Source organism: Ascidiella aspersa, chromosome 1 (assembly GCF_963924565.1).
Source record: "Ascidiella aspersa chromosome 1, kaAscAspe10.2, whole genome shotgun sequence".
NCBI lineage: Eukaryota > Metazoa > Chordata > Ascidiacea > Phlebobranchia > Ascidiidae > Ascidiella > Ascidiella aspersa.
In genome coordinates, this window is record NC_139447.1 from 19,858,871 (window position 1) to 19,883,254 (window position 24,384).

The window sequence follows — 24,384 nt, forward strand, 5'->3', positions numbered from 1 at the left end:
GATTTAAAATCTAAATTAATTAAAATTTAAATTCTTTACTGGAATAAACAGCATAATTACAGAGCCTACACAGGTTTTCGAGCAAAAGAAGTGGAATGCAATTTATTCACATTAAACGTTATCAGGTTTACATAGATTAAAAAAAAAATTTGCTTCTGATGAAAGGCAGATGTATGTAAGTGATACCTGACATAGAATACACCGTAGTACAAACCACTGCAGTCGAGAACAAAGAAAGATATCTTTGTTGAATGCAGTGGCAAAATCATTGTGACAAACATGGTCGATTAATCAACTATAACAGTGTTTGGTAAACGGCAAACATAATATTTATATCATATACACCAGGTTAAAAATTACTGCATATATTTTTCGTTTTTGATTTAAATGCAATAACACTTGTATGTAATCCAACATAAACAGAGTAACTATTGCACAGGGCTTGTCTGGGTATCAATATGAGCATAATTGTTTTGAGTGTTGTTGCGTAGTTTTCTTTCCACTAGAAAGAAAGATATAACGCCAGAAACTCCAAAACAAACAAGTATCACAAGTTGCCATTTTAAAACCAAATGTGAACTGTAGAAAAATCCAATTGCAGCAGCCAGCGACTAAAAAAATACGCAGTCGGTAAAAAGAGTTATTTTACAGTCACACAGTAACAGGATATGTAGTACCTGTTCAAACTTGAACAATGCAAAAGCTGGAGCGCTATTTTCTGCGTATTTGCTTCCGATTATGGAATAACATTGAGTGTTGAAACATGCATCGGAAAACCCCAAAAGGAAGCCACAAGCAATTGCTAGGTCCTCGCTGCAAGCAAAAATCATTTAAAATTATATAAAGCCTCGAGTGTTGCCAACTGAATAATTTATTTAGATCGTTGTCGGCGTACCAAATTTAACGCTGATATCAAGAGCAATTTATTCAAATAAACTTCATTACAATAATGGCATTTGAGTAACGCCCAAAACACAGCGCAAACATTTTAGCAGAAGGTTTCGGCATCTTTGCAGTTTTGTCAGACTAACTAGTTTGAAATAACATACTGTGGCAGCAAAAACGTGGATTAAAACAACTGCATATTCACTGAAGTATATTAAAGAACGTTGTAGCGACGCTAGAACCGGAAACGAAGATTAAAACGAACGTCATTTAATTCAACCAATGGCTAACTACAATTCAGAACCAAAGCCAGAACTACTAACCGGTTTGTTGAACAACTAAAAGCACGTGTAAAATAGCTATTTTAAAAAGTATATTAAGCTAGGACTATTACCACGGCAAATTTGTAATCATTTTATTTTGAACATTGGCTCATATTTCCGTTATAGCTGACAATATATGTCTGGAACAAGGTTATCCAGTAAAGATTACATGCCGGGACTAGCAGCAATTGCAGGAATACTTGGAACTTTAATCTTTGTAGAAAATGTTGTTATATTGCTTGCAATCTTTAAAGGAAGGCCAAAACCTCCGGCCCTGAACTATTTAATAATAAATATTTCAGGTCAGTGTAGACAATGACATAATTGAGAATGAACATTTAACAACTACCAATCCCATTATTTTGCTTGTTAATTTTGTTTTAAGCATTCATTGCGAGATGTAATGTTTACAGGTAAAGCTTGCTCTCAGGGTAAAACTTGAACAGTTGACTTTTTGGTTGCAGATTTGATATCGGGGGTTCATCTGATTCGGTTTACATGCTTCCATCAATACATCGATTTTTACCGCACAGCAATCTACATTTTGGTAATGTGCGGTATTTGACTCATTAGTCATTACTATCTCGGTGTCCATACTTGGACTTGTTAGCTTCGCCTGGCAGAGGTGAACTTAAACCTAAGCCAACTTAAGTAACTTTATAAATAGGACATCGAAAATCCTTACAGATTACAAACTGTGAGGAGTAAAACAGCATCGGCAACAAGGCGAAACGCTTTGAGTTGTATATTTTTTAAATTAAAATTAGTGGTTAAAACTTTATTGTCTGTCATCCCCCCGCTGCAGGCTGGAATTGTATACGGTGCACAGGTAACACTTCAAACTAGTTTCTGCAGTGTTTAATAGTACAGACCTAACGAAACATGGCGAATAAACGTTACACATATTGGGCAATATACTAAAACTAACCAACATTAAAGCAAGACCTATCTGCTCTCCTGTGTAAAGGATTGGAATATTGCAACACACAATGCTCCCAAGTGCTATACCCATTCACCAAAGGGTATGTGCTTCTATTGTCCCTGGTTTTATTTGCTGCTGTGGTTTTACTGTACGTCATGTACATCTGGTTTTTAAAAGTTATTGGAAGAAAGTACGAAAACTTGTTGGTAAGTAGGTTGAGTAATCAAATGTAAAAACTTTAAAATGTGTACTTCACAGAATTAAAAAGGTCAATAACCCAAACATGCTAAAACGAGAACAAGTCGTCATCAAGGCAGTGCTGGTGCTTCTCACCATGTTTACCATTTGTACTTTGCCATTGGCACTTATTTTCTCCATTGATTATGCTACAACCGTATATCATCCAACACTTATCACTGGCTTTCAGGTACGTTAACTATAACAAGCATTGGACTTTGCTCTTTACGCTTGTGCTTTTTGTAACATAATACTAAAAAATGACAAAATTGGGCGGTCAATCACGCTGTACTGTAACAACACAAAAACAATACAGCATTGTTTTTTAAATGAAACTACATATATCTAAAAAAAAATAAGACAATATTCAAATTTAGGTAATGACAGTACTTTCATTTGTGAGTTCGGCTAGCAACCCATTCCTATATGTGTGGCGTCTTGAAAAAGTGCGTGATGCCACAGAGCGTTAAGGGTTCGCTGCCACAATGAGTCTTGAAGCAATAATTAAAGAGGTAAAAAAATAACCCGAAAGAGTGCGTTACGCTTTTGAGTGGCACGAGCATTTCCGTTGTTTCCAGTTCAACTTAAACTTGTGGTTTTCATTATGACTTAATGGAACTCTCTTGTGACGTTTCGTAACGCATTTTCCAAACGCGTGAAGGGCAAATTATTGAGAAGCTATGTAAGGGAGCCACATGCCTTAAAAGGGTGAACCCCACAGTAACGGAGCCAGAGGTTCTTCATCGGGGATTAGTTTTAAAGACTCAAGGGGGGGACCTATTTTTTAATAATTTGTCACTTTATAAACTGTTTACTTTACTGGTACAAACAATTATTTTTTCTTTTCTGTTAAGCAATTTATTAGAATAAGCGCCATCCTGTTTTTTTTTTTATGCATGTAGCGCTTTGCCAATGCTTTTTATAAGTCTGCACTGAAGAGTCAGGTGTTTCAACGGAAAAAAGTAGTGGGGTGATCTTTACAAAAGGCCTTGCTGCCAACCATTATTCATTACCTTGAACTAACCGCTGAACGATCACACCTTCTCGTGATTAGCAAATAATTATTGATTTAATTGTTGATAAAGTGATTGTAAACTACACAAGTAAACTATTAAAAGGTTTGGTATAACCAATGCAAAGTCCTCCCTGAGTATCACAAAGGACATTTTATATATACATGTTATCAATCAAAGGTAAATGTTCCCAAACTAATTAATCCCTTATAACACAAAGGAGTTAAAAAAACATTTCTAAAGAATGTTAATTTATTTATAAATAAGTTGCACAAATCATAATAAAACAATGATTAAGACATTTTAATTTTTAATCTAATGTAAGTTTTATTTGTATCTCTTACATGATTTTATAAATCTTTAAATGCATACTTAGGAGAGATATAAGCAGTGTTGAGTGTGCCATTGCCTGCAATTGGAGCTTGGTCAGGAATGTTCAGAAAGATAAGAAAATATGTCAACAGATGGACAATTCCTCCCAAAAGGATTACTGGATCACGACCATAACGAATAGTTTTCTTCCCAAATATTCCAAACATAGCTCCACCTAGGTGAATAAGTGATTCGATTAAAAATGGACTATCTTTTATGACATGATTTTGACAACAGTTTGACAAAATTAGAGTCACTGAGTTTTAAAATGGCATCCATTTTAATTAATTATATGGGCCTAAAATTTATTTTCGGGACATATCTTGTTTTTGCTGTTATTATATGGGATTTCTTTGTCCGAAGCATTATTTGTCCGAAGCATTATTTTGTCCGAAGCATTATAGAAAAAGTATACATCGTAGAACTTTCAAATTTTCAGACATGTCGTAGAGTGGTATGTAGGTGCTTTGTAGAAGTTTATAAGGCTGCAACCCCAGGGGCCTTTGCTTGGGGGGCAAAAACCTGAAATATTGCGTTTTACCTCTCCGTAGCTAACGACTGCCATCTAGCAGCAGAAAAACTTTCATATAGAATTCGTTCATATTCGCTTGCTTTGTCCAGCTTGTGAAGCAACGAAGCGACTATTTTAAGGCGTTAAACCATTTTAAGTCTCAAGAGAATGATAAAATTTGCTTTTCAAACACGTAAACTGGTCAAAGTGTAATAACATGCTTGTACGCATTATCTTCGTAAATTCAATTTATCAAATATATGTTTAGATCATTCCCCGAACTCTACGCCATATAACAAAATATTTTACGGCCGCAAATTTAAATGCGATATCTGGGGGCAATATACACTTCTCTATTTGCACCTGTTTCGCATGTTACTCTAATCCAACAAATCAACACTAGGCCTACACAACTTAAAATTGTGTGAATATACTGTTGCTGCCAGGCATTATATTAATTATAAAGAGGGTTCTTCCGACAATAATTTATTCTGTAACGACGTTTCGAAAAAATAATTAAAATTGGGTGTTGATATGTTGGATTGGAGTAGCATACGAAACAGGTGCAAATAGCAAATATTCTCCGAATCGTATAAAGCCCATGCAGAAGTAGGTATCATTTTGAACGCTTCGAATAAGTCTTTATTCATTTTCAAGCTATGCCAACCATTATGCTCCAAAGTATCTCATTTTGTTGTCGCAGTAATACACAAAGAGATAAGGTCGTGAATAGACTTTCACCCACCGTAAAATTAACACAGGGAAGCATTGCGAGTAGGGATGTTTAAAGCAGAATATCGGCGACACATTTATAATGCTTGCGCAGCGTTTTTTTAATGGGCGCAGCGTATTTTTGGGCGACCAATTACTTCGCCTAATAATCAAGTGTCAATAGGGTGTTATTGGGCGAGCGAGCGTCTAGCGCTGGGGTGGGCATTTCATTTGTAACCGCAGGACACATGAGAAACATAAAATGTTGTGGTAGGAGGGTGACTTGACGCATTGAGTTTTTTATGGGTAAATAATAATTCAACAATCGGGTGTTTTTATGGCAAACTAATACAAAAAAGTTTTATGAAAAAAACTGTTGGTTGCGCTTATTTTGAATTTAGATTTAAAAAATAAATGTTGAAGTACGCTGTATATTTTTGTGGTTTGGGCCCAAGGGTTGGGGTTTCATTTCTTTGGAGGGGGTTTAAAAAATAAACTAATTTTAAAAATATTGTTTTGTTAATGAAAAATTTACTCCTGGGTGCAGCATGTTTTATTGTTTATCGTTCAACTATTTATTTCTTCTTGTGGTTTTTGGGTAGTCAAATCATATTATTGAATTAATAGTAGACTTTTTATTAAAGGGGTGAGGGTGGAGAATTTGGGTGGAGAAAAATTTTTTTTCGTAAATATGAAATATTTAGTCGCTGTAAACAAAAACCATTAAATTTTATAATAAATTTGAATGTCTAGGCTAAAAAAAGTTTTAAGAGAAGGTTGACATTTGCTTTTTAAACATGTTGCGTTCCAAAATTTAAAAACATGACCGTAAAATTTCAAAAATCGTGCTCTAATTCTAATATAGAACCAATGTAAATTTATCATGGTTTATTACCGACTTGTTATAAAATATTTTTCTTTTACGACGTTAAGCTCGCAGAAGAAGACAGTAGGCCTAATCTCGCAAAACATCTACTGCAGTGGTTGTTAAAATTTTTGAGACACGCCCCCCTTTTACAGTTTTAACAAAACTCGCGCCCTACCTTGTTTCAAAATAAAAAGCATAAAGAAGTATATTACACCGAAAAGCCACTGCAGACTCACCGAATCTGTCGATCAATGATGCAAGCAGAGCAGACTAGAAAAACAACCAGCCTGCAGTGAGGTTCGAACTCACGACCTCCGGTCAAGCCGGGACCGTCGCTCTACCAACTGAGCTATGCAGGCTCAGAAGGGAACGAGTCGAGAAACAACCATACGCCAATGCTTGCTCAATCTGTTAGTACAAGCAACTTCATAATGAAGGGGATCGCCAGAATCATATCATTATACAATGAAACATATGTACACACACATATGTGTGTTAACAACTGAGATCTAGCCCTTCTGAAGCTTTTTGACGAACGATTACGGCTTACATATCATTAGTACACTGAAAGCCATTGCAGACTCACCGAATCTGTCAATTAATGATGCAAGCAGAGCAGGCTAGAAAAACAACTAGCCTGCAGTGAGCTCACGACCTCCGGTCAAGCCAGGACCGTCGCTCTGTTTTATTGAATAAATGATATGGTACTGTGGATCCCCATCAATATGAAGTTGCTTGTACTAACAGATTGAGCAAGCATTGGCGTTTGGTTGTTTCTCTACTCGCTCCTCTCTGAGCCTGCATAGCTCAGTTGGTAGAACGACGGTCCCGGCTTGACCGGAGGTCGTGAGTTCGAACCTCACTGCAGGCTAGTTGTTTTTCTAGCCTGCTCTGCTTGCATCATTGATCGACAGATTTGGTGAGTCTGCAATGACTTTCAGTGTACTAAACATTAGAAGTGTAGTAGGACATTATTCAAACTTGCCACTCGCTTAAATACGATTTACGAGCAACCTTCTATATTAAAAATATGGGTTTTAAAAGATATTTTAGAGGTGCGAATTAACCGATATGAGAAGCAGATTTAAATATAATCAATAGGTTACCATATTCTCCTTTAAACATCCCTTGTGAGTTTTTTATATTTGAATGAACTCCGCATTTGCAATCTTTAAATAATATTTGTACTGCATCTAAATTGTGACAGTTAAGACTATAAGTAAAATTAAACACTTTCAAAAGACTGCTGGGCCATTCCGTGTCAATCCACAGTCAAGAAATTCAACCTCTACGATTTTCCTTAAATTTTACACACCTTTTCACTATTCTATATGATGAACACCTGCAAAATTTGAGTGAAATTTGTCAAGAAACAAGAGAGTTATGGAGCATCTAGTTCGGGGGGTCTGCCGAGGGGGCGTAATATATTTTTTTGGCCATGTTTAAGGCCCTATTACTGCTAAAATAAATAAGGTAGCAACCCAAATTTTTGTGATAGTACTTCTACCAAATAGTGAAGAAACAACATCGTTCACACGTCACTCTAAAAGGTCAAAGGTCATAGACATCCAAAGTTGGCCGTCTCCAGCTCTCGGCTTAAATTTACGCAAATTTGGAAACCTAGCCAAGACCTCATTTTTGATTGGTTTGGGCTGAAATTGTGTAGAAATGTTGTTTACTGGATTCTCTACAAACTGCGAAAATTTCAGTACAAAATAGTGAGAGGGTTGGGAGTTATTTAATGTGAAACATGGGTTAAAATGAAAAAAAGAAAAAAGTGGGGTCCTTTTAATATCCCAGTTATACATGACCCCAGTTAAAATTTGTCCACATATTAACTAAGATATAACAAGTCCATGCTAAATTAATTGATGGTTCTTTAAGTTTTCTTATAGAAATTGTGTGTCAAAGTTTGGACAAAAACGCAAAAAATTACAACTGAAAAAAATTAAATTGACTTGTAAATATGTTTTTGACTATTGTTACATCACAAAAATAAATGTTAAACTCAATAACTGTAATTTTTTACTATTTTTTTGCAGATTACTGTGTAATTTAAAAAAAATTCACGCATTCTTACCATGCACCCTGTTGTATTTGTTGTGCAATGTAAACCTTATTTTCTGGAATGGCAATGAATATGCACCAGCAAACTATAACTCACTTTTATACAATTCACAATTGTGAAATGATGAACAACTTGATTTTAATATAGATGCCGACATAACTACATTGCCAAAACAGGAGGGGCACGAGATTCAATAAATTAAGCCAATGGAGGTGCGGCAGAAAAATTTTAAGAACCCCTGATATAGAGGTGGTCAATTTTTTAAATGCAATATATTGTTTAATGTTATAAACAGTTAGATGAAAACACCAGAGTTTTACTTTTCATAATAAGGTTCAGGCAATAGGCTCATACAACGAAATTAACTGAGCATCTGAAAAGCCTGGATGACTTTATTGAATCAGTGTGAGCTGAGAGCTGGAAACAGCCAACTTTGGATGTCTATGACCTTTGACCTTTTAGAATCACTTGCAAAAAAAAATTGGGTTGTTACCTTATTTAGCAGTAATAGGGCCTCAAACATGGACAAAAGTAGAAATATTGCGCCCCCTCGGCAGACCCCAAGAACTAGATGCTCCATAACTCTCGTGTTTATTACCAAATTTCACTCAAATTTTGCAGGGAAAATCGGGGAGATTGAATTCCTTGACTGTATGAATTGACACAGAATGACCCTGCTTTTAAAAAAACATTTCATTAAAAAAATCACAAGAAACTTGTGATAACTCTGAAACATATAGAATCACAAAAAATGCTTTTGGGTTAAAGCAGCAATGCTCTTAGCAAGGGTGGCCAAACTGAGGTTCTCCAAAATGTGTTTTGAGGTTCATTTATCTGAAGAGCAATATACAAATTTATAGAGAGGTGAAACTTTTTTTTTTTGAGGGCTCAGGTACCTCAGGGGGTAGTGGGGTTAGTAATGTGCTAACCCCCCCTTTGGTTTGGGCTCATCATTATTCAAAAGTTTTTTCGCGACCCCCGGGTGGGAAAGACATTTAAAAAAACAAATCACTATTGCAAGAATGAGTATTAATAGGCTTAAAAAATTAACTTGTAATGATAGTGAATGTTCAAACAGTGAGCAGCCAGGAAGAAAGTTGCGAGATAGAATAAGAATATTATTTTAACGATGTAGGCTTGCTATTGAGTTCCCGGTATCAATCATAGGTAGCCTACGGCAGTGCTTTCCACACTTAAGTTTACTAAAGAACTTTAAGCGAAAACTTAAATCTATAATTCAAGTAACAATTGTTTATATTGCACGATGTTTATCTTCAGACTCATTAAAGACAGAAATTACAAGCAAAAAACTATTAACCGTTGTGACAAAAACCATATTTATTACATCACAATAACGGTTAAACTAAAGTTTAGTCAAATAGCGTTATCAAATAAAAATCTTAATGCGGCGATCGGAAGCTTAAACCGTAACTTTATAAGCTAGAACATATACTTTTTTCGTTAATCCATATAGTTTAACCAAATTTACAACAATCGGTCGAGAAATGTGATCGTTTAACCAATTTAAATGTGACTCTAATTTACTTAGGTCAATGTATTAAATTTTTTTTTTTTTTCAAAAATTGAGGGGTCGCGTAGGTTTCGAAAACTGGAAAAGGGGTCGCGACAACAAAAAGGTTGGGAACCACTGATGTAGATCAATTCGTTTTCCCTGGCTTTTGTAGGCATTCGCATGGGTCAGCTAACACGATCAAGTAGAGAGGCTTACTGTGAGTAGTGTGTCCACTTCAAATAACCAAACCAGAATAATGTTTGGTTGTTACAATGGTATTGGAAAGTTTTGTTAAAACTCGTGTTTTTAAAAACTATGTGTTGTGGCCCACAACAGTCTACTCTTATATCTCTTAATAGGAGAATAGACAAATATATAAAGAGTTTTTTATGTGATTTATTTAATGGCGTGGACAGGACAATTTATGATGAAAAGGTTGTAAATGATGTCTGCTACTAATGGTTTCAATCAGATTATTGTTATACATGAACTATGTTCCAAGAGTCACATTCCATTTGTTTAGCCATGGATAGAAATGAAAGAATAGATTTGTTTGATAATAAACTGCTGTATAAAAATGAAAATAACACATGGGTTAAATTACATCTAGATTGCAGAAAGTTAGTGTAATTTGTCCGGATAATTGCCGATTAGGCAACACTACTAGTTTGAGAACTAATCGTTTTATTGTATACCTAACCTGCATTGAACAGTTTAATTCCTACATTTTTATGTAGTAGACTTTATTTTTTTGTAATATTTCCTTTTTGTTACTAATAATATTTTAATAATATCAAAATGGGTTTCTTTAAACAATTAAAACTTGGTACCTAACACTGCAAAGTACCTAACAGCCCAGACTAGATCATCTTTCTTGTTTTATCCATGTAAAAAGAATAAATAAAATAATTCACTTATATTAGCAATGGTATGACATTTTTTACATGAATGTACTTGCCAAATATTTCTCCAACACCAATTAGTATTCCTGTGAGTGCAACAAGTTTGTCAGAATCAGAGCCAAATGACTTGGTTGCGCCAACACTTGTGGAATACACACTGCTGAAGAAAGTCAATTCCAATCCAGTATAGAAAAAGGTAATGCTCAGTAATAGCATATCCGTTGATTTGAACAACTGAACTGATGTCACTAAAAATAATATTTAGTGTACTTTCACACAGTGAAAAAATGTCCAGCCAGACAGGATAAAAAAGTTTTTTAGGTAAACCAATAAAAGGCTTCTCAACGGTTTCTGACTAGGCAAGTGGAGAATTCATGTGTACTAAAAAAGTCAGTGCCCAACCAATAAATTCTTAGCATATTTTAAGGCAATTCTATTTGTTTATGTTGGGCAAAACAACTTTTTAGGTTTTCTAATAAATAAATGATATTAGTAAAAGTATATTTTAACCTTTTTGTACAAGTAAACCAAGTAAAAATCTTATTATTGTTAATCATGAAATATTTAATTAACCTTTTTTGTATCATTAAAATACTAAAAACTGTGCTATACAGATCAAAATATAGGAATAAAAAACTGAAAAAAAATACGGAAACTTGTAATTCAGCACATTAACTTGTAAAGGTTTTACAAATTTCCTACTTACAAAATGCACCCCAAGCTCCAATTGCCTTTGATGTCTTCATTCTGCATAAAACTTGTAGGTTAAAATGGAAGACAGCAGATTGTTAAAAATTAATTATAAAGCAAATTGTTATATAAATCTAGTGTTTTCTGGCTCATGTGTGGTTTAGGTGACTTTCATATTTGTTTTATGCACATATATTTGCAGATGTGACAAGGTAAAAATACAAAAGAATTTTTTTTTTAATAATATTTGAAATGGTTATTTTTTACATTTAGGTTAAAATGACCTTTTGCTTGAGAAAACCTATATATTTTATTGTTAAGAAAGTTGCTCTTTAGAAAAACTCTAGGTTGAATCACAAAACATGGCTCTAATGCACAAACTAACTTTATGATAGCGATAAAAAAGTTTAAAAGTTATGTTGTACAGACTTGAACCCCAATCATCTCCTGTAGCCCACACATTCCATTTTTTGCAAGGATTTGTGATATCTTCAGAACCTAATTCTTTTAACTTCAAACTTTTAAAATTGCTTTATATTTGAACTATGTGCAAACAATAAGTCTTTTGTTTGCACAAGGGTCGACTGTAAAACCCAGAATATTTTTTTGCCTTTTGTTATCGTTCAGGTCGGCTGATTAGTAAGCGTGTATTCGACAAAAACGTAAAATTAGCCGCAGCTGATGTTCCTCGCTGTTAGTTGTCTGTGCCAATGTCAGATGTTTCTTTTTAAGACAACCTTGTAATTTAGCAAAGACCCATACACAGAAACTGTGCTGCTGATAATCAAAACAGGATTCTATTAACATCAATAACACACATTTCATGATCTTGGTTTAGTTTTTCCCATAAAGTTAACCACTGCACACGACGCGGCATCACAGCTGGCACCTGGAAGAAGTTAACGACGCACATGTTCGCTTGGTGTCTAAAGATTCACTTTTTTCTGGACATTAATGGACTGTTTATGATTAGTTTTTTCTAGGGTTGGCAAGCCTGTCAATTGACCGCACTTAATTTAACCGGTCAAATACTCATATTGGAATCAAATGTTGTAAATTTGAGTTTTTAATAATCTTGATTGTAACTTTTTTTAAAGAATTAAAATATGAAATGGTAGGGTTTACCTGATGCAAACACATGTTCTGTGGTAATAACAAAGTGTTTGTAATAGCAAAGTAGATTTATTTTGTTTGGAATAAATGCACATAAATGATAAATCATGTTTGTCATAAAACACTAGTTGGGGTATACCACAATCTGAGGCTACTTAGAAATTTAGAAGAACCAAATGCCGTATCTCCAGTGTACCCTGGTGATGATTTAGAAAATTGAGTGACAAAAGTTGTAATTAGGAGTAAAAATATTTTTTTACTGATGCATTTACTTGTTGGTAAATTTTGGTAATAAAATTGTTGGCTTAACTTGGTGGTTGTAGTAATGGCAAAAATCAATACAATACTGCCACCCCATCCGTCAGAAATCAGTGCAGTTCTAAGCAAAAAGGTCTACGACAATCAGTGCATTCAAAGGATCAAAAAGTCAGACTTTTAGACTTTGAGGTCTTGGACAATGCACCAATTTGCATTAACAAGTGTGCATAAGAAGATTAAGTTTAACAATACTTGACCCAACCAAACCCAAACGCTAACCAGCGCCCTAACCCCAATAATAAGCAATAATTTAATAATTATAACGCTTCAGGCCCCAATACATCAATTTGTGACGTAATAATCTTAAATACAATGGACGAGAAACCATCCGAGTTTGGGCTTTTTTCCCCAGCATTTAAAGAATTATTAAAATAACGCACATTATTTGGGTTAGGATTCGGGTTAGCGTTAAGGTTTAGGTGGGTCAAAGTGTTATTAACCCTATCTCATATTTTTTGTTATCTTTTCTGAACTTTTAATGAATATTTTTAATTTATCTTCGCCGGGAGTTTACCTAAAGGTCCAAATCAGTGCATTGCCAGGACCTCAAGGTCTAAAAGTCTCGACTTTTCTGCCATTGGATGCCCTGATTGTCGTAGACCTTTTTGCTTAGAAATGCACTGATTTCTAACGGATCGGGTGATACTGCTATAGTATTGCTTGCAAGATGGGCATGGTTTTGCAAAAATTCTTATTGATAGTCAAAAAATATTTTTTTTGGTTTTACAAACCATTGTACTTAAGCCAAAACGTTGATATATTTATTCAAAGTTAAAATCAAGGTTTATTTTTAACTTTAATAGCATTATGATAGTGTGTATAGTATTTGACCAATATTTGACCCATTTGACAAGTATTTGACTGGTCAATTAAAAAAAACAGGGATTTCTTCAAGTTGAAAATGTGCCGTCCACCTTTTTTGGATTTCTGGAAATGACCCGTTCAAGAAACATGGTGCCTAAATAAGTTTTTAAAAACTGCCTAAATAAGTTTTTATCAAGCTACATGGGAATACAAAATACAACAAGTTTTTTTATCGACTTATGACATCCTTGACAAAATATTTTTATTTAACCTTGCTTTTCTCAACCCTCATTTTGGTTGTAACTGTTATTTTCGAGTATGTATTTTTCTTTATGTTTTACTATATTTAAGAGTTTGATGATTTCTAACTAGGAACAAACATGAACAACAAGCCAATTATTACTGGTTAAAAAATCCTGGCGGTTAGACTTGGGACATACCTTAGCAGCCAATTTGAAATGGGTGTAATCAAAACATGAACAGTATACACAGAAGATAACTGTAATATCCTAGCATTAATTTGTCATGAGCTAGTGCTTTTGAAGATTTGAGCTCTAGACTACCTCAAACCAAAGGGAAGTAGGCAGCTTGATTGCTCACTAACTAAAGCACTTTTTCAAAAATGTTTTTCAATTTTCATACAAATAATGATGATAATTGAATATTTGAACAAACAATTTGAATTTAATTGTTATTGTTGTTGTTTTGGCTTTTCCCACCAAAAAAGTAAAGATCTGATGCCATAGTTCTTATGTGAAAATTTGGTTTTGTGCGATGTCCATTAACAACCATGAGAAAACAACCATGCGCCAATGCTTGCTCAATCTGTTAGGACAAGCAACCTCATAGAAGGGGATCCACAGTACCATATCATTTATTCAATTAAACATTCACACATATGTGAGTTAATAACTGAGATCTAGCCCTTCGAAGCTGCTTTTTGACCAACGACTACGGCTTACGTATAATTAGTACACCGAAAAGCCATCACAGACTTACCGAATCTGTCGATCAATAATGCAAGCAAGGCAGGCTAGAAAAATATCTAGCAAGCAGTGAGGTTTGAACTTGAGACCTCCGGTCATACCGGGACCGCTCTACCAACTGAGATATACAGTCTCAGAGAGGAGCGAATGCTTGCTACATTCTGTGAGTACAAGCAACTATACATTGAAGGATTTCAACAGTACCATATCATTCAATGAAAAACACACACACATGTGTTCAGGCGGTGTATATAAGTAATTTCATATCAAATTAGCCAATTTGAATTACATTTCTCACCAGACCCTTTGTTAAATTTAATGCCTCTGAATAACAAAAAATGTAAGTCCAACATTTCAAAAATCCATTTAAAAATGGAGGAGATATTAACGATAAACAAAATATATATATATATATCGCCATCTAGTGGCAATAGTGCTTCAACTTAAAAATGTGTTATCTCGAAAAAAACTTGCTCAATTTAAACAAAATTTAAAACAAATATTAAGTGATTACGGCTTAGTAGGTGTACAATTTTTTGGCAAAATACAATAAGGAGTATGCTTTATAAGTCGGGTGATTTGCTATGAAATCATGGCGATATTTTCCTTACATAAAATTTGCTTTAGTAGTTAGGCTGGAGCAAGATTTATTTTTTGAAAATAACATGAAAACACAAGTGTGTATAAAAATTTTGTCACATTTATGCGTAAATTATACTTCTGAAACTGGTCTAAATTCTATGGTATAGGCTACGCAGACATATTATGCATCCAGTTGCCAGTCTTCCGGTTGGCTAAGATCAGTGTGGAAAGTAACGCAAAAAGCTTTACAGCACAATGTCAACTGTGCTAATTTTGGTAATAGGGGAGCCTTGGTTAGGATAAGAAGGCAGCCAACGGTCTAGGTCTCCAAATGCAACTAATGGCATTCAAAAAACACAAAAAATAACATTGAACAGCCTGTGATTAGTTTAAAAACAAACAGATCTGATAGGCTAGTGGATTACGGAAAGGTTGGTTTGTTGTTAGATTTAACAAAATATAATAACAACGTAGCCTGCCGAAGTAGATTACTTAACACCCCAATCATGTGTCCGAAATAAAATACCTGTATTAACAGTATACTGCCATCTGTAGGATACTGAACCTAATTTTTTTTAGCATTAAAAAGTATAATAACCTTCAGTTATTGAATCACTTTTTGTTAAAAATCAACTATAAAGGTAAAATAGTTTGTTGGATCACAAATCATTGCTGAAATACTTGCAATACTCTGGTATCACATAGGCACCGATACCACCCTAGTATCGGCTGCAAACCAATATTTTTTCCGCAATTCTAATGTAATGTTTTGGTTACAAAATTAGTATTTGTTATACTTCAGTTGAATTTTTACCTAAATCAAAATTGAAGGGGATATGATATGTACTGTGAATCCCCTTCAATTGAAGTTGCTAGAACTAATAGATTGAGCAAGCATTGGCGTATGGTTGTTCCTTGACTCGTTCCCTTCTGAGCCTGCATGGCTCAGTTGGTAGAGCGACGGTCTCGGCTTGACCGGAGGTCGTGAGTTCGAACCTCACTGCAGGCTAGTTGTTTTTCTAGTCTGCCCTGCTTGCATCATTGATCGACAGATTCAATGAAGAGTCTGCAATGGCTTTCGTTATACTAATGATATGTAAGCCGTAATCGTTGGTGCAGCTTCTGTTGCGCCCCCAACGCGACCTGTGCACTGGGGCCGGCCCCTGACCCCACACAGTTGCCCGGCGGGACGCAACCGCGTGAGTTCTTGTTGTTTGCAAAGGTTTCTGGTCAGATATGCTACCTGTCATAACCACAACTAAAATTCCAATCAAAAGTATATTGTTACAACGAATTAAAACGTTATCAAATAGCATTAGTGAACGTTATTTTCAAGTTAATGTGAGACAGACAGCCACCGCCTATTGCAGCGACTGTCGGCTAAAACTTCGCAAAAGACTTCTCTAGAGAAAAAGCTCAAAGCCGCTAAGAAACGACATGTATATAGCCAATACGTAGGAAGAAAAAGAACACAAAAATTACGTCATATTTGGCCAATAAGACTGGCCGGCACTCTGAAAACATGGCTAGGCATTACAGCGGCTATTCTAAGACCAATTTGCAGCGGGAGTCAGACGCCAGCGAAACAAGTGGCTTGTTTTGCAGAACGTGAGAAAACCACCCGCAAGACTGACAGTTATAGATTACGAGATTAAAGGTTACATGTCAAGTTTGAAACGAGGCGAACTGAAGCAGGAAAACTCAGGAATTTTACACACAACAATACGGAAAACTTTGCATCATCAAATATGATATTATGTAACTGAAGAACATATTTGGCAAACGAAAGCTGAAACGCGTAATCTAAAGCCCTATTTAAAAATTCGTAAGATAACTTAATGAACTCTAAGATTTGGCTTATGGCAATTAATTAATTTGGGTGTTTAAGTGTTGATAAACACGTAACACTTCAGAAGGGCTAGATTTCAGTTGTAAACACACATATGTGTGTTCATGTTTCGTTTAATCATGAGTAACCCTTATCCCAAATCTAAAACAAGATAAACATAACAGGTGCCGTTTTCGATTTGTGCAATCTTTCGCAGTATTTGTGCAATTTCTGCTTAAGATTACATAAATTGTATAGCATAAAATTTGCATGTTCTAGCATAAAAATTGCATGCAGCTAAGAACCGAGTGAAAGACTGTCCTTTTTACTTGAAGTAATATTAAATGTGAATGTAGTTCTTTAAGTAAAACAGGGGTTCTTAACCTTTTTAGTATATTTTACCCTTTTAACAAAGCTGAATATCAGATTTACCCCCAAATATGTAAAGTAGTGTTCATCTATTAAAATCCGAAAGTAACAAATTACATTTACATCAGGTATAATTAATCAATGTGGGGGCTGCCCTTGCTTTTTTGTTGTCAAAACTTTGCAATTTGGTCTAGTTTTTTTTTTCTTTTTGGACAGTTTTAAATAAAAAAACGCCAGTTTTTGCTCAACGTAATTTGATGAGGATTTGGTAGGTGTTGTTTTAAAGGAGCAGGTTTCATGGTATACCGTTTGAAAATGTTTCCATGCACAAAACACACTGAGGAACTTAAAGACCATTTTCAATAAGATATATATCCAAAATTCAAATAATTTGTCTGGTACTTTGTCTTCTTTTGGGACATGCTATTTAACTTGAACAGTTAAGCTGTACCCAGTGACAAAAAGTAGGCAATCACATGTATAAGAAGCACTGAAATTTCAAAAGGTGTACTAAACTTTAGAGTTATCGCTACCAATTATTAAAGCACCCAAATCCGCTATCACCAAACTATCTGGGCCTAAACTGCACAAAAATTAAACTTAGTTCACAATATTTGCTCGCAGACACACTACCTAAATCTATGCCGTGACTGCAAAAGAAGCTGATGAATGCAAACAGTAAATGACGTCACAATAAAGAAACAAAGAGATAAGGATATTGCCAATAAGCTAAAAAAATTATCAATATTGTTACCGATACAAGACGATAAAAAATCAATAGGCTGCTAGGCTAGCCTCGAATAAGCAGTTTTAGGAAAGTAGGCTACAAATACCTACAGCTGGCACAATTTTTCTGTCCCGTCAGCAGATTTGAATATTTTGATTGATAGCTAATTTACACCCTAAAGCAGTGATTCCCAAACTGTGTGCCGCCGCACACTAGTGTGCCTCGAGATATTGTCAAGTGTGCCGCGAAACTTTTTGTAATTTCGGAAAAGAAAGTATTTGTATTAACAATAGTTATACACGCAAGCATTTTAGACTTAAATACGCACCATTCATTACAAAAATAAAAAAGGTTAAAAACCACTGAATAAGACAAAGAAGCCATATAATTAAAAGGCCACCTAAGCAAAAATGACAAAGCCCAAAACCAGACCTGACAAAAGTACACAAACCAATAGAGGTTTTTAAGCTTTAAGAAAGAACTATGCTTAAAGTGCCATAAGTAACATCTTTGTGCAAAAAAACAGAGAAAAATTTTAGGAGGATTGATAACTTCCGAAAATGTCTATGTGCTATGACAATAAATGACTTAGACATGGTCCTCTTAATCCTAGTAAAAAACAGGTTTTTTCTGTTGAGGCCATTTTGATGCACACTTTAAAAAAATAAGCAATCTTGTAAAAAAAAGTCTAACATAAAATGTTCTTTATCTAGTTAAAGTTTGCAAAAAAATCCAATAAAAAAAGGCAGTTATACTCCTGCTTTCTATGTCAATACTTAAGATTACATTGCTAGAGATTAAGTTCTATAGTTACAGTTACACTTATACAGATTAAGACCAAATACTATGTATAAGATCAAAAATGGTCACAAACACATTTACACCATGCTGATATGGGATTGAATTAATTATTTAGATAAATTAGGAAATGTTGTTTCACTTTGTATAACTGTTCCACAACTTCTTACCCTTTTGTAACGGAATCATTAGCTTCATTTAACAGCACAGACAAGTCAGATTCATCTTCTATTGCATTTGGTTCACTAGACTCGGCCTTATCTTCACTTACTGAAGAATTGCTTTTAGAGGATTTTAAAATTATAAATGTAGCAGTTCCAAGAGCACAAACAGATGTTAATCCAATGAACAATGGTATCCTCTGATTATCTGTATAATAAGTTCCAAAATAAATACACCATTGACTTTACAATTAAGCCAGTTAAGGTAGATTAAAAAGGACTAAAACATCAAACTAATGGCAACAGAAGGCTTTTCGTCGAATTAGTATGATATAGGTCATTTTTGCTCAATGGTTTAATGCAGATGCTGGAAATTCATTCAACTAGTCTTTCCTTTTCAAACGCTATACTTGTTAGACCTAATGCGCAGCACTAATCATAAGTATTTATTTAAAAAGCATTCAATACAAAGCATTGTATTCATTGAAAGCTGAGCTATGCTGATTTTTTGAATGTTAAATGAATGTTTATCTGACATTATTTACATAGAAATGTCTAGGCAATTTGTTCAGTTTTGATCAGATATAGTACAGTGGCAGAGTGCCCCCTGTTAAAATATGCAGCGGTAAAAACATACTGCATTTATATTGTTAGAAAGTGCATGATGACGTAAGAGCTAAAATTTAACTACAGCAGCTAATCAATATTAGATGTATTACTGTAGACTGTAGTGTACAATGAACACAGGTTTGACATATGTTTATAAAAATACCTAAAAACACATAAATCAGAAAGGCCTGGCGACAAATTACTTACCTATACCTTTCACCTAATCTTTATTAGGTGTTCATCAAATGTTATTAGGCTAGTGGCACATGTAATGCCAGATGCAGCGATTTTGCAATTTCTAGTAATTTGGTATTTCTTGCAGCATATTATTTGACTACTTAACAGATCTCACTTGTAATAAATTACAACTAAACACAACAATGTTTTACAAAACAGACAAAATATAAAAATAGTTCTTTGTGTTGCATTGCATTTGGTTGCCACAGCACCCTGGGGTGTCGTTCTTTACGCTCCCAAGGTGCAGAGAGATATTTCAAACTCTATTTTCTCAAATTGTGAGCTTCTTGATACAATTACAATTTATTTCATACCATCGGAGGACTACAAATCCATAATGTTTTTCTATTTTGTGCATAGATAATGTGTTCTGTTTCAAGTAAGTTTTTTGTGACTTTAGAGTAAACACTTAGCAAAAATGCTAGTAAGGGTGCCACAAAATATTTATATATTAGGAAGGGTGCCGCAAGCCCCCAAAAGATGGGAACCACTAGTTTAGAACTTTACTCATTTGTAATTTTGCAATACAATATAATGATGTAAGTAAATTGTTCCGACTAATTGCTGCTTTGTTACAAAAGTGTATACTCAACAAAAGATGCATACACATACGTGTACAGAAACTGTGATCTGGTCCTTCTGAAGTTGTTGTTTGATCAACCATAACGAACCAAGAGCAGTTGCTATTGTTGATTGACTTGAGAATGGCCAGATCACAGTTGTTGTGAAGTCACTGTATCATGAGTTAGATCAATTGTAATTGGTGTAATTAATTACAGTTTTTAATGTAATTGTAATGTAATTGAGGCATTTTCATTCTGAGTAATTGTAATTGTAATTTGCTAAAATTTTGGCTCAACACACTGATATTGAGAAAATTAAATTTTCAATAATGTTCCATGTTGTTTATTTTCTTTGGGAAGCATTTAGACATAAACTGTTTTCCATATTTCAGCAGCAATATAAAACTTAGTAAATTGCAATATAGACTAAATCATAGTAGTTTTAAATGGATGAACATCAAACAAACTCTTCCGAAACCTGTGTTGAACCACTACCTGCACCATTGTCAGAGTTTTTTAAATCAACTTTTATACGGCAAGAAGAAATTTACTGGGGTCAAAAACTTTTCGCAGCCTCCAAGAGTTTTTAAGCAAGTTAAAACGTAAATACGAACCAAAATGTTATAATTTTCAATTATTCAATAAAATGTTTTGTTTATGAGTAATGTAATTTTTAAATGATTTTTAGGGACGTGGCCATTATCTTGATTGTAGTGTGTATGTGTACTGTGTGGTCTAAGCCATGCCGAAAGGCATCCCTTCTTTGTAATCCTAATTATATGGGCCGAAAAGTTATTTTCGGGGAATATCTTTTTTTTGCTTTTTTGGTTTGCTTTGGTTTTCTTTGGTATGTTTCAGACCGACTTTTATAGAAAAAGTAGACATTGTAACATGTTATAACTTTCAAGCATGGCATAGAATCGTATGTAAGTGCGTATAATAGGTTCAGGGAGTTTGCACCTGTAGGAGCCTCTAATTGGGGGACAAAAAAATAGTGTGACATCATCGTTTTAGTTCTTTTACAGCTGTCTACTCCTATCTAGCGGTAGCAATGTTTCCAATGTGATAGTCGTTCATAATTTGCTTGTTTGTTTTTCTGGCGAAGCAAATGGCTGCGCGCTTTAAGCCGCATGTGGGACTTGCCTTTTAGAAAGAGGCTATTGCTAGTATAATAACTTATTGCTCTAACAAAACAACATATTTTACTGCCGCAAATTTAAATGCCAAATCTGGTGGTAAAGTAGACCTCTCTGTTAGCACCTGCAACCGATAAAAAGTCTGTTTTAACAGTGATTGCACGTACCAGACACGGTAAAAAATATAGTAACAGAGTAGAATTTGCAAAAGTATAGTAAAACATAGGCGCTAAACCATATTTTAGAATAAAATTATATTTTCTTTTTTAAAATGTTAGCTGGCCAAAATGTAATAACATGGCCATAGCATTATCTACATAAAGTCTATTTATCAAATATATTTTTCGCCTATTCCCCAAATACCTTGCCGTATTTGAATTTATTCAAATTTATGAGGGGCAAAACCATATAATAAAGTTTCACCTATCGTAGAACGCAGGGCAGCATTTCGAGAAGCTTTGTTTATATGACGTTCATGAACTGTGTCACCAGATTGGATCATACGCAAAAAAATCTCGAAACCTTTCTTAAAGGTAAAGATTTTAGGTGTCAAGTTCCAGTTTGTCACTGACTCTTGGAATTAGAGTTTCAATTTATGAGCGTCACACATAAAAATAAATAAATAAAGTATTTTGTTTGCAAATTGTTTATAAAACCAATATATAAGAAAATGAACCCCTGACAACTACCCCTTTCGCATCTAAGCCATAAATTAAGACGATGAATTTTTGACCCACATCTGTTTCTGCTTGCAGAAACAAGTTAAAAAAACTATAGAAGAGGGATAGCGAACCACTGACCCGCAGGTCACAAACTGACCCAACACAGATTTTTAATGACCCGGTTGTCTGTTTAGAAATACCGCAATGTTATCAATCATTTTCAGAAAATGATAAATGCAAAAAAAATACTATACTGTTTATATCAAGGCTGCCCAATCTGTGGGTCGTGCAAAAGTGTTTTAGGGGTGACGAGTATTGGCCTACATTAACTGCACTTCAACAAATGCATGCAGAAAAGCAGACAACCTAAAGCATATTGTTTATTGCTGTAAAACGTTAAGGGTGGCACAAAATTAAGGGCCTGCAGACCAAAAATTGTAAATACCCAGTAATCTCAAAAAAAATGCTGCAGCATTATTAACTATTTAGGTTCGTAATATTCATGGAAATCAGAATTTAAAAAATCTTCCAACAATTACCAACTCAGATGATAACACTTTAAACGACACAGCAGCAAAGTTTCGCATAAAATTAGCAAATAATTAAATATATGACCTGTGACTTGAGCATTTTGTAAGGATAAAGGTCATATTTGTGACCCACATGATGAAAAGGTTTGCCATCCCTGCCATAGAACATGGAACAGATATAGTAAACCGCAAACCAAAGTGAAATTAATAAAATTTAAAAGTTATATTTAAAAAGACAAAATATATACACAACAAGCGCAACCCCATATGTAATGGTACTATGGATGTTCCTTTGCATGCTATCCTTTGAGCCTGTGTAGTTCAGTGGGTAGAGTGACGGTCCCGGTTAGGGATGTTCAAGGTAGAATATCGGATCCTTGCCACTTTGGATTCAAATCCAATTTTGCTGTTTATATTGGGTAATTGGAACCGATATAAATTTCATTCCAAAGTGCGATTTTCAGAATGCCGTGTGTGACGTATTTGGACTAACCACGCGACTTCGGACTCACGGTATTCGTAGAATACGCTGACTTTGGATGTAAACGTTTCACTTTGCATTGGTGCTGCATAGATTTTATCCCTAAGTGCGACTTTGTTTGTATGGTAACGTTATGGGTTGGTGCTAAGGCATGTATCACCATTTTATGTAATTGCGGTTGAAACGCACAGACAGAGTTTTGACTAAGGAGAAAGAAATGCCATGTGCAAGGTATTCAGGTGTTTGGGAACATTTTACTGCACCGGACCAACAAAATCACGTCACATTTTTTTTTTAAATCATGTCACAAATTGTAATGTTCAGCTTGCCTATTGCAATAGCACTGGCAGTTTATTGAAGCACTTGAAAAAAAACATCAAATGTTAATTTTGTAAAGTGTGAGAAAATCATTGTTCAGACTTCACAGGTCAGAAGAATCAATTCAAAGACCAAGCAGACAAACCAGATTGACCCATATTTTCGCCCCAAAGTCACCCCTAATCGAAAATCACAAAATCAAATAAGGTATATTGCCTTAATAAAAACAAATTTTACTGTTCCCAACTTAAGACTTTATGTTTAAGAACTTCTTGATGTCTGTTAACGTTCACAAAATTTCCCATTTGATGTGGCGATTTTAAAGTAACCAATTTTACTTACGTTGGACGCAATATGGTACCGGGATTGCGTATTTGCTTTAAGGTTTAATGTTTGTGAGTGGTTCCAAAATTGCTTTTTGGTAACAAACTTTGTTGCATTGTACAACAAACTGTGTAAAAATAGTAATTTAATCTCACAAGACGAATAAATGAATTTGTTTCTTTGAAAATTGCTTTTTGGTTACATATTTTGTTGCATATAAAATACTTTCCACTGCAATTACCTGCATGGAAATAAAAATCCAATTAAGTATATTGCCTTAATTGAAACAAATTTTAATGTTTCCGACTTTTTTGTTTAAGAACTTCTTGAAGTATGTTACCGCACAAAGTTAGGTAGAGTTCGCAAAATATTGTATTTAATGCGGCGGTTTCAACAGTTACCCATTTTCAGTTTTAAACGAGATTTTACTTGCGTTGGATGCAGTATGTTACCGGGTTTACCTATTTGCTTAAATATCACGCAATGCAAACAATGGCTGCTACAACTTAACGTTTTACGTTTGTGAGTGGTTCCCTATCGATATACGTCACAGGTTTTTGTTCTGTAAAAGATGTTTGGCGAAGCCGTTAGGCATTTAGTCATGCTTAAAGGTGCTAAGCCGTTAGACATAAAAAGCACACAATATTGCAATTTGGCTACATATTACTGTTTTTACATATTGTAAAATTTTAGTTTACAAAGACGAACAATTAGATGTTTCACAGTTGTGCAGATAAATGCAATAATTTATAACACGCCATCCGATTAAATGCCACTTCCACCAAGGCTAAAAGGTGGGACTCCCAATTGCGGGGAAGCATTT

The 24,384-nt window shown here is 34.6% G+C and overlaps 2 protein-coding genes and 2 non-coding genes across 5 annotated transcripts in view; 2 read left to right on the top strand and 2 right to left on the bottom strand.

Annotated features, from left to right (window-relative positions):
- Nucleotides 1–24,384, bottom strand: part of LOC146168196 (UNC93-like protein MFSD11) — a 35,321-nt gene continuing 10,937 nt past the window's right edge. For both annotated transcript variants that reach the window (XM_083383315.1, XM_083383316.1), the window contains exons 6-11: nucleotides 18,711–18,909; nucleotides 11,032–11,072; nucleotides 10,382–10,573; nucleotides 3,753–3,927; nucleotides 678–813; nucleotides 1–611 (exon numbers count right to left, since the gene is read on the bottom strand). In XM_083383315.1, coding sequence (XP_083239441.1) covers nucleotides 429–611; nucleotides 678–813; nucleotides 3,753–3,927; nucleotides 10,382–10,573; nucleotides 11,032–11,072; nucleotides 18,711–18,909 — 926 coding nt within the window. In that variant the 3' untranslated portion in view covers nucleotides 1–428. The remainder of the gene's footprint in view (nucleotides 612–677; nucleotides 814–3,752; nucleotides 3,928–10,381; nucleotides 10,574–11,031; nucleotides 11,073–18,710; nucleotides 18,910–24,384) is intronic.
- LOC146168197 (sphingosine 1-phosphate receptor 3-like) lies at nucleotides 1,378–2,837 on the top strand. Its single transcript, XM_083391473.1, is given in 7 exon segments — nucleotides 1,378–1,510; nucleotides 1,655–1,782; nucleotides 1,784–1,833; nucleotides 1,896–1,912; nucleotides 2,176–2,320; nucleotides 2,389–2,557; nucleotides 2,745–2,837. Coding segments are annotated over 7 exon segments (735 nt in total).
- Nucleotides 6,127–6,201, bottom strand: Trnaa-ggc (transfer RNA alanine (anticodon GGC)). Its single transcript has one exon. It is a non-coding gene; the product is annotated as a tRNA-Ala (tRNA).
- On the top strand, nucleotides 15,753–15,827 carry Trnap-cgg (transfer RNA proline (anticodon CGG)). Its single transcript has one exon. It is a non-coding gene; the product is annotated as a tRNA-Pro (tRNA).